Source organism: Oreochromis niloticus, linkage group LG22, assembly GCF_001858045.2.
Source record: "Oreochromis niloticus isolate F11D_XX linkage group LG22, O_niloticus_UMD_NMBU, whole genome shotgun sequence".
In the NCBI taxonomy this organism is placed as follows: Eukaryota; Metazoa; Chordata; class Actinopteri; order Cichliformes; family Cichlidae; genus Oreochromis; species Oreochromis niloticus.
The window spans coordinates 31906421-31917885 of NC_031985.2; the positions used below are offsets into that span (position 1 = coordinate 31906421).

The window sequence follows — 11465 nt, forward strand, 5'->3', positions numbered from 1 at the left end:
AATACATCCATGGATATAGGCCTACGGGGAAGTGCTGTGCCAGGGTTGCCAGACGTCAGTGGCCAAACCCCGCACGAGCGTCTCCGGGCACCACAGAGGCTGATGGCTCCGGATATGAGGCTTTGAAAGTGAAAGTTTATTTGCAGCTGTCGATTCATTGTACCAACCTTCTCTCAGCTCTAAGGGATCTGGAATTGTCATCTGACAACTGTCAGTCTCGATCTCGAGCAGAGACTTATATCCAAGGTAGCATAGCCTCCCGCTCCTGCTGTTTTGTTAAAACTATAGGGGCTTTTTGTAGTGAAAACGCCCAAGCGAGGGCCACGAGTTCTTTCTTTCTCTTCCCAGCAGCACTGTATCCCCGTTTCGTACCAAATTCTTTTAAAACATTGACTTTAGGACGCTCAAAATATTCAATATCGCTATCACACGCGGCCGTGTTTACTGTTTACGATGCATGCTGGGTAGTCGTGACCCTTGACCCGGACCGGCATGCCTTGCGTGCGGTGAGATGCTTATTTAGCTTATATGAGCTTGATGTTGAAAGAGTGAAACAAAGATTTAAAGTTGTAAAGTTCAACAGTCTAATCAACAAAGAGTAAGAGGGCAATATACATTATTACAGTATGCTCTCTGTTCTCTGCCACACTAAGCAGACAAACTCAAATGCATGATATGTGATAGTATCTGCCATTACACTGTGTATCATTGCAATGGTTTGAATTGATAAAACTTTGAAGTGATTTTTTTTATTCTTTACATATGAAAATGTAGACCTGACTCATGGTAACTTATGGTATAGTGAAAAAATGCATTAATTAACACAAGATAAATAATACACTTACGCTTGCATCTTAGACCGTGCCATCTGATAGCTGTCAAAGGTGAATGGCATATCCCGCATTTGTCAAGTTTCACCGATTCAAATATCAGCCTATGAATTGTACACTGGAAAAAATTAAAAACATGAAATGAAACATAAAACATTGTTACCCAAATATTTTATGACGAATTACAAATAATGTTTGACCGTTTTACATATTTTCTACCAATCCTTCAGGAGAGATGGAAAGGGAGATAGGAGTTACTTTTTAGATAAAATAGTGAAGCATATCTATTCAATTCCTGAGATTTGTGAGTTAGAGAGAGGGGAATCTATTTAGATGAAGCAAAAGTAAAATACCAAGAAGCTAAAGTGACTGTGAGTAAAAGGTGCATATATATGTCTGACACAGAAAAACCCAAGGTTTTCAAGGACACTGTCCATCAGCCTCATAATGACATCTGAGCTCAAACTGATGCTTTCACTGTTTCACCTCCAGTGTGTGGCCACTCAGTAAAACACACTTGTTAAGGGGACACTGTGGTTAGAAAAGACCTCCTGTTCTAAATAGAGGACATTTCCACCACCGCTGCCAGATGTTTGCTAAAATACTCAAAATGGAGTTTCATGTAAACACCATAACACTTCTAACCATTGGTCAATTTTAAAACAAAGGTCAATTTCAACTCACCTCACAAGCAGAGTCATTAGGCACAGCTCTGGATGATTGTGGCACCTCTTTCGATTTGCTCTCTGTACAAGGGAACACAAGGAGATTCAGTGCTTGACTTTCGTTAAGTCAAAAAAACACATCTACGCATAACGCAATCAATTCACATCCCTGACTGTTACAATTCTACTCAAAATATCCATCAAGACACTATAGAATCATCAGAAATGTCCCAATACTGGCACATTTTTCATGCAGCAAACCTTCAGGCATGTCATGCATTGCCAGAAGTTAACAACATTTACTCAAAACTGACCACTGGTAAGTTCTTCTGAGAACGCTTGGGGTGACAACTCCTGATACTGGACACCAACTTCACCAATTAACTCTTTCAGAGAAGAAGTGTCACGCTGACCTCCAACAGAATGCACCTAAAAAGATGCAAAGATGAACAAGCATCAATGGTACAGTGTCCATCTGATCAAGAGGGACACTCTCAGTCAAACCTTAAAACACCCAAATGATGTTGAGAGGGAAATGCAATGTTAAATGATGACTACCTGTACTTACAATGATTTAAAGACTGTACATGCAGTATAATTGTAATCAATTGATAAACATGATCTTTACAAACCACACTATTTACCAAACTACACATTGATACAATCTTTAGTAAACAGATGAATCCATGCTAACCTCATGCTCAGAGTTGTCTGCTGTAGGTCTAGATGACTGACACTCTGCTCTTAATTCTCTGTCTGTAGAAGAGAACACAAGACATGGAGGCATAGTGCTTTGCAAGACCCCAGGGTTTAACAGGTAGTGCTTACTCAAGCAGGGACTCACCTGTGAATGAGTCTGTAGAGATCACATGGTGCTCCACGTCATGGGCAATAGGCTCTGCAACACACTGTTGACCAGAAGGGATGCTTGCGATCTTTAGCTGGGTATGAAAAGTAGAACAAATATTGTAAACATCTGGCAGCTACAGTGGAAATGTATTTAATCCACTACGAGTGGTCTTTTCTAACCAGTGTCCCCTCAACCCGTGTGTTTTTCTGAGTATGCCAAACACTGGAGATGAAACAGTGAAAGACTCAGTTTAAGCTCAAATGTCAGGACAGTGTTCTCACATACCTTGAGTTTGTCTGTGTCAGACACACACACATAGTTAAGCATTTTCTGTTTCACCTTCAGTTAAATACAGTTCTAACTCTCACCCTAACTGCAAGGAAACAGAGTGATTAACCCTTACCTAGTTAAGTGAAGCCAAAGTAAGACAATACTAAGAAGCTAAAGTGACTGTGAGTAAAAGGTGCATGTATATGTCTGACACAGAAAAACCCAAGGTTTTCAAGGACACTGTCCATCAGCCTCATAATGACATCTGAGCTCAAACTGATGCTTTCACTGTTTCACCTCCAGTGTGTGGCCACTCAGTAAAACACACTTGTGGAGGGGACACAAAACAGATAAGCTTGCAATCATCACTTGGGAAAGTCATACAAATTCAAGATTTAGTTAAACCAGATTGAATACCACCAAGAGGACATTTAAATATTGTGACTAGGGCTGAAACAACTAATCGATTAATCGACAACTAATCGATTATTGAAATAATCGTTAGTTGCAGCCCTAATTGTGACATCTAGATATGTAGGTTTTAAACAACAATTCATAGGGGAAAATTTTTTTTAAATGACCCACCTTTTTCCGCCAGGGCCATTCTTTCCCACCATAGTCATAAGTAATTTCACTTCCTGCCGCAATTTCCTTCAGTGCAAAAAGGCAGAGATGTGGCTTCCCTTCTGCTTCAATCAACTTCATTCTGCAATTTGGTGTCCTGTGTTCATCGTTTACTAGTCGCCCAAATGACCCATCTTCAAGTGCTCCATCAATACTGCAAATTTGGAAACATACATTAAACAAACATTTATAGTGACACGCCTATGAACTATACTATAATTTTTAAGCACCAACACAAACACAACATCCAATACAAGTTTAGTTGTTAAATGCATAGTTGATAAGTTAAAGAGGGTCCATCAGTCAAGGACGCGTTGCTTTCTGACTGAGATAAGTGTTTGCGCTTCTACTTGTGCTTAGAGCTTAAACGTGGTTTTGTTGTACTGTCGCGCTGACCTAGTAGGTGTGGCTGTGGCTGTGGCTGTTGCTGTTGCTGTTACTCTTCTCTTCTCTTCTCTTCTCTTCCTCCTCTTGCCCACTACCTGCTCTGTGCTGCTGCTTGCGCGTGGCCGCTGATTAGACCTTGTGCAATCTACAGCTAAGCGCAGCCTGGTGCGCACTGCTCCGCCAGGTGAGTTGAATTAGAGCAATCAAGGGCGTTCGTGCCTAGTAGACCTTAAAATGCATGCAGCAGTCATTTGACCCGAGTGCGACATACAATCCACTTTCCACTGTGAGGAAGACTTTGAGTTAGACGGGCTATCGGTAAGCTCGGACTCATATTTGCTGCTTATATGTTTGGGAACTATGGAAGCTCAATTGTGGAAATGTATTTATGCTTTGGGAAATAGTTACTGCATTTAAGTTTAAAAAATTATATTGATATTAAAATAAATGTTTAAGTTTGAATAAATTGTTTATGTAGATAGTGTTTCCCACACATTTACGTTAATTAATACTAAAAGTAATTATCCCAAATCCTTGGTTAAATCTTAAAACTAGTGTAAATATGTTTGGTTTAATTTAAGGAAAATAATTCTTTGTAAAAGAAAATCCTTGGTTAAAGTCTTTATTAAAATATTTGTAAACTCTAAAATGTATACTTTAAAAATGTAATTGTTACAGAAAGTGTAAAAAATGCAAGGTAGACCACAGTTTATTTCATCTTTGTTGTTTGAAATTACTCACCTCTGATTTAAAAACTAATGAATGTAAAACTAAAACTAGGATAAATGATAGTTTAGACAAAAGTGGCTTTACTGAAGTGTATATTTTTGTTATTTCATTTGTCTTCTGTATAATGCATTTAATTTATCTGAATGATTAATGAAATGTTCTTTATTTTTTGTGTTGAAAGGTTTTTCACCTATCCATCAAGCCATCCATCTACCTACCTATCCATCTACCTACCTCACAGACAGAACACTTGACATGTACTATTTTGGCATTGTACATATTATACAGTAGTTTTGGACACAGTATAACAGTGCACGAGTCTCCGTGTCCACATGTGCCAAATGCGCACAGACACAGGGCCGCTCATTCAGCCCTGGCCATTTGAATTTTCTCTTATTATTTTCTCTCTCTATATTTTAAATCTTCACAGCAGCGTGAGCACACTGTCTTAGCTGTAAAATGTAGGCTTATATTATTACCCCTCTAACCCCGTACATTACGCCCGTGAGTGTGTATTAGAGAAGGCACACACAGGCTGAATACGGGGACTAACGGGCCCTCAGCATATGTGGGAGTCCCGTCAGTCCCCAGTACCGCGAATTCCCGGGGACCACAGGGTCACCGGGAAATGACGGAGCCTTAGTAAGAATGAGATCCCGCTATTCCACGGGTCCGTCACTCCCCCTTCTATAGATTCTGGGGACTGACGGGGCCGGGTACTAGAGGTAAGGACTCGTTAAAGAGCAATATGAGATGTTTGCTTCAGAAATCCTGACCTTGCAATAGAAATGTAAACATTCAGTCATTTTGAATTTACCACAATGTCTTCTGCTTCCATATGAATTCAAACATGAAGACTGAACATGCGCTGGGGTACAGGTTACGTCTGTGTTCAGCTTCAGTTGCATCAATAAGCTCCCCTCTATACTCGACCACAAAGTCTCCTTGTTTGAAATTGGCTAAAGTGAAGATGCCACGACCTGAAGACACAACCATATTAGAGACACAGGCGTGGCAGCACTGCAAATAATCAATTCATTAAATATGTATATCTGTAAATTGCAAGTATGCAATGTTGTGCTTTTTTTCAATTCTACATATATAATAAAGAAAACATGTCCAAGTGCAGAAAACATAAATAGCCAGGCTCGCTAATAACTAAATTATTATTAAAATACCTTTAATTTTAATTTATATTGATGTTTGTACAGGTCACCACTGGTGATGCGTAACCCCTCAGTCTAGCCTGCAGTGTGTCAAAGTCACTCACCTTTAACTGAATTAATAAATTTGATTTCTAACATTGAATTCTTGTCTCTTCTTGCAAGGATGTGATTAATGGCATCCTGAAGGGGAGTGGTTCTCCGTGACATGATTTGCTAAGGAAATGAAGATAAAAATGTAAACAACATCAAAACTTTAAGCCTTTATGCTTACAAGGGCATTAGTAAAGCCTGAATGAGAAGCACCCCCCATGTTAGCGTATTATTAGTTTAAGGTTATTTTAGTTTGGTGATGAGTGCTGGAGGGATTCTGGTTAACAGATAAATGGATGGGGGCGAGGCTGTATTTGTGCAGATTAACTTGACTGTGTTCCACCTGTGTTGATTAAGTCAAGTATCTGACATGCTCCACCCAATTTTTCTTATTTCACTAATAGCATGGATACTGAAACTATTTCAATTGAGTTCTATGCTTTCATTACATTCACATAACAGACACAGACAAGGCTGATGTCCGAGTTGTTTTAACAGAAAGCATGCACTTGCAGATATTAAAGATACTTAAATGTCCTAATTTAACTAAAGCCTAACTCTGACTTAGCCTAAACCTGTCTGTCAAACTAAGCTTTAGATCTCTCAGGAATAATGTGCTTCATCAACACAACTATAAGAGAGCAAAACAAAAATGTTTTTTGTTTGTTTTTTTACAATATTTTATAAACAAATGTGTGCAGAGTGACATCAATACTGTCTCAATTTAATTTCATAAATCTAAAAAAGTTTATTTGTATTTGCCTTCCAATGTTTCCTTGGTATTTGGGCAAAGATCATCTTTTAATATCTTAAATAATCATCTCAAAACAGAACAGGAGGAAAACAGCTCCAACTACCACAAAAAAGACAGGTGTGACAGGTGTGAGTACTACTGCTACTACAACTGCATCTACTACAACTACTACTACTCCTACCATTAGTACAATAGGTAGTAGTACTAGTAGTAGTTACTAGTTACAGAAGTAGTACTTATAGTAGTTGTAGTAGTAGCAGCCATTTTACATTAAACAAGTGATCTTGTAGTGAAAAAGGCCGCCTTTCAAACTCAGTGAAACATCACACACTTGTGTAATTTCTTACCTTGAAACAAGTGATGAGATTAGGCCAGGGTAAAAAAAAAAAAAAAACGATCCCGGTGCTTGGGACAGTCCGGGAATCCCCGCCCCGCGTGTTGCTGTGACCTCCGTGAACCGTTCCGCGTGCTCCGGCCCGCTCCGCCGTCCTCACCTCGTTGTGGTCCGGTCCCCGCGGTGCGCTCTCCGCCGTCCGCTCGTCGTGGTCCGGTCCCCGCGGTGCGCTCTCCGCCGTCCGCTCGTCGTGGTCCGGTCCCCGCGGTGCGCTCTCCGCCGTATGCTTTCCACCGTACCTCGTCGTCGTTCCCTCACCTGCCGCCTCACCACGGCTGTGCCTACCCCCGAAGCACTGTGTCTGTCAGAACATCCGTCTTATAAAAGTTTTATAATTACCTTCTTACCTTTTCTCCAAAGCGTGTCAAAACTCTGCCAAAATTGATGGATGAATAAGAAGCGCCCAATCAGTCAGTCTAAATCATTGATGTAAATATCAACGGTCTAAATGGGTAATGCTAAAATGCGCATGCGCAGCTTCCAATTTCGCGCGATGTGTATAATTTCCCGCGCTTGTGTGTGCGGCATGCGGGGACAACTCCAACCGACAGGGGGCAGTGGCGGACACACAAATATACAACATATGTCAAGTTTTTGGTTTACAAAGACTTTTGAGAAAAACACTTTTTGGGTATTAAAACATGCCCAGAAACTATTTTAAAAGGTCAATTTTATGAGGACAGCAAAATGTCCTCCTGTAACAGAGGGTCCTCATAGCTCTTTGATTTGTCTTGAAAATTGTCCTCCTAAAACGAAAAACACACACACACACACACACACACACACACACACACACACACACACACACTTGGGCCCACTCTCATGCAGGCTGTCAACTTTGGCAGGGATCCCTACACCCTGTCTGGTTCTTAGGGGTCCTCAATTTTGTTGCTCTAACACACTAGGACAGATCACACACCACCTCTTTGTGTACTGCAGCAAATTGACTCTGAGTATTTCATCAGCTTACAGTTAGACAATTTAGATATGCTCCAATATGCATGCTTTGGTTAAACAGGTGGTGCTTACCTTTATTTTAAAATGACCCGGGTCACTGTTCGCCTTTTATCACGAGCTCAGGCCGCCCAATCTGTCTTCCTTAGCCTCCTATTGGAATCCCGGATGAGCCGCCAATTGTTAAATATCAACACTTCACTGAGTTCTTTTGACTCCTCATAGGCATCTGATGTAAAACAACACACTGCTCGATAGACCATTTTACACTTTTATTACTTCCAGAAGGGAGATGCATCCTGCATGACACTCTGCTGCGGATCTCAAAATGGCGATGGGCACCTAACAATTTTATTACAGGCTGCCCCACTCTAGTCTAAAAAACATTGTTACACAAGCATTCAGTAGTCACATTGCATAGCGTACTCCCAGGTTATTGTCTATTAGCTGCAACACATCTTTTCTTAGCTCCGATGAGGCTGCGACCTTGCCCTACTCCCTTCTAGTAAATTTCCACTAGTAGATGGTTCCCTGTTATCAACTTCTGCAGACAAGTTTGGATGAGAGTCTCCAACATTCTAGCACTAAAAGACATGTAGTCTAATGCCTTTATTATCAGGGCCGCGTCCATTCAATACTACACTATATAATTATATGACACTTAAGTTAATATAAAGCACATCATTCAGATAATTTCATCTTAACAAACCTACAATCAGTTTAGGACTAGGCTAATATTGGCAGTTCATGTGCTAGCACATCCACACCTTCTCTGTCAACATTCATTTCAGTGTCAATAGAAATGTTCCATCACAGCAAAGCTGTTATGATTACCCTGATAGCAGCTGCACCCCCCCAAACAAACAAAAAAAGAAAAACAACTATGCAACACACCAGCTGAACAACATGTGCATTATGCTCATGGAACATAAAAATTCGGAAGGTTTAGAAAAAATGTTTAAGAATCAGGAGAAAATGTTAGATACAGGCAATGTTTTAATTGTCTAATTGAAAGTGAACAATATTTCATCCCAGTCGATTTTAGATCGACTGTACAACAAAGCACAGAATCCAACACATATTAACTCGCAATTAATTACATATTTATGTGTGGTCAAAAACCCTGTATTATCAAATGTAGTCACAATGGGAACAAGTTTTGCCTCATTAACTACAAATAAAAACTAGGTTTTTATTTTAAATCTTTTTTTTTTCCTTTTTTAATCGCCTGAAGATAAGAATCACTGTTTTCATAGTGGTTGGTTAGATTTTGACATCAATGTGTCTTGGCTGTTTTTGATGTCTTTCATTTCTAGAATTGATCACAGTGACATTAGCTATAAAGCCCAACACAGTGACAACAACAACAACAACAGAGGTTAGCACTGATATCAAATGAAAATGTAGAAATTATTACTTACAAAAAGCTGAATGGTCAGTCTTTTCTTTAGTCAAGAGGATGTGGTTTCCTCATTTCCCAAAAAGATTATCAGAATTTTATTTATCTGATCACTGAATAGTTTTCCACTTTGCCTCAGTCCATTTTCCCTCCCAAGAATTAAACATTCCCCACAACGCTGAACTGTGTGAAAAGTGTTGAACAAATAATTAGATCTAGAAAAAGCACTTGCAGTTACATTTTCAGTGTTTTATCATTAATCTACGGCTTACAATCCTGCAGAGCAAATCCTGCCCCATTAGGGCATTTTGAATATCTAGTTATGCCTTTTGGCCTCACCAACGCGCCAGCTGTCTTCCAGACCTTCATCAACAATGTGTTAAGAGATTTCCTTAACCTATTCATTTTCGTGTACCTAGATGACATCCCGCTCTTCTCTAGAAGCCAAGCTGAAAACCAGACCCATGTACGCAGTGTCTGACAGGTTAAGACGCACCCAGACAAGGTTCAGACAGTCGCTGAGTGGCTGGTCCCAGCCTCACAGAAATGGCTCCAATGCTTCTTGGGATTCATCAACTTTTACTGATGCTTCATCAGAGATTACAGTAAAGGAGCAGCACCACTTTCTAGACTTGCATTTCCCAGGGTTCAATTTGTTTGGTCGACAGAGGCAGATCCAGCATTCTCGAGATTAAAGACTTTATTCACCTCAGCACGAGTGTTGGTACATCCCGACACTAGGTTGCCTTTTGTGGTAGAGGTGGATGCTTCAGAAGCTGGGGTTGGAGCTCTCCTCTCTCAGCACTCTGGACCTTAAGGTACTCTACAACCCTGTGCCTTTTTTTTCTCAATGACTGTCCCCTGCACAATGCAACTATGATATCGGAGATTGCAAATTGCTGGCGATCAGGTTAGCACTACACCTATTCTATGGAAATCTTACCCGTGACATCGAATCCACAGTCCAACAGCATCTATAGGGAGGTCCTGACCCGGTTACTGGGCCCCCCAATTGGCACTATATGCCAGTGGCAGCCTGGATAGCTGTAATCCATTGGGGCCATGCCCATCACGTCACTTGGGGGTAAGCCGAACACTTCCTTTTCTCATACGGTACTACTGGTGGGACACCTTGGAGAAGGACATGAGAGAATATGTGGCATCTCTCTCCGTCACTAACCTCGCTGTGTACTAATTCCGCTCACTCTCCTGTTTCAAGTGTTCTGTCCTGCGGGACTTTCACTGCTGTTTTGAAAAAACTATTTTGTTGAAAATAAACAGATTGTAAACGTGATCGCTTCTGTGCATTGTGTCTGCTTTTGGGTGCATTTCTGTGCCGCCTGTGAAGTTATCATCTTCCAGGACTCAATAAATGGGTAGATAAGTAGCTTAAAAACTGTAATCCATAGTGTAATTGGAGTTGTATATACTTTGCTATACAACTAATAAATGGCTTAATATCAGTGTTATTAATTTTTTATTCAAAATTTTGGTATCAAGTAAGTATTAAAATGTATGCTAGTATCCTTTTTGAAGTGTTTCTTTTACTCCAATATAGTGATGGAGTTGAACATTTGTCAATGTCCTAAACTGCATACAAGTCATCATCAGTTTTAATAATAGAGTACTGTTACTTATTTAGAGACCTCTTTATATTGATGATGATATGTGTATATTGCAGTCACAAACTGAAAAACCTTTTAACTTCTCATCAGTCATACCGATCACATGAGAAAGTAAAAGTCCAGAACTTAAGCAAATGTAACACATTATTACCAGCCCTTTCTTCCGTACTATTGAGTTCATGTATTGACAACCTTAGACTGCGTCCACGCCTTCTCTGTCAACATTATTTTCAGTATCAACAAAACTGATGCCTCAGGGCACAGCTTGTGATTGTAAAAACAGTGACTTGTCTAAGAAGTTTATATCCAGTGGTTTCCACATAGTGGAAATGGCAGAGATAAACCCAATCTTTGCTACATCTTCCTTTCACCTAAATTTAAAAATGAAAATCGGAAATTTTGCAAGAGAGTTCATATCCCCATTAGTCTCATTCAAGGATAAACTTTCAAAAGACAGGCAAGCACGCCTTTCTAAATGACATTATTTGTAATGTTTCAGTTGAGAGAAAAATAAATATTAAGAGTCATGTGTCTGCAAACCTGCTGAAGTCACATGATTCTCTATTGATCAGAACCAGCTAACACATTATGAGCAAAGATAATGTCTATCTTAATTCAAAAAACATCATATAACACAGCTGTTTTTTTAAATATTAAGTAAACTACTTTCCACTGTTTACTTCAAATTAGTAAGTATAACAAATGGTTCTTTTAAATTTTACTTGCAA

General features: G+C 39.8%; 1 protein-coding gene across 1 annotated transcript in view; it reads right to left on the reverse strand.

Moving 5' to 3' along the window:
• The window catches only part of LOC109194459 (uncharacterized), an 11465-nt gene extending 4402 nt beyond the window's left edge, over positions 1-7063 (reverse strand). The window contains exons 1-10 of the mRNA XM_025902608.1: positions 6907-7063; positions 6713-6864; positions 5626-5734; positions 5173-5335; positions 3201-3393; positions 2340-2436; positions 2190-2251; positions 1810-1924; positions 1515-1576; positions 846-948 (exon numbers count right to left, since the gene is read on the reverse strand). Coding sequence (XP_025758393.1) covers positions 846-948; positions 1515-1576; positions 1810-1924; positions 2190-2251; positions 2340-2436; positions 3201-3393; positions 5173-5335; positions 5626-5728 — 898 coding nt within the window. The 5' untranslated portion in view covers positions 5729-5734; positions 6713-6864; positions 6907-7063. The remainder of the gene's footprint in view (positions 1-845; positions 949-1514; positions 1577-1809; positions 1925-2189; positions 2252-2339; positions 2437-3200; positions 3394-5172; positions 5336-5625; positions 5735-6712; positions 6865-6906) is intronic.
• Positions 7064-11465: the final 4402 nt, after the last annotated feature.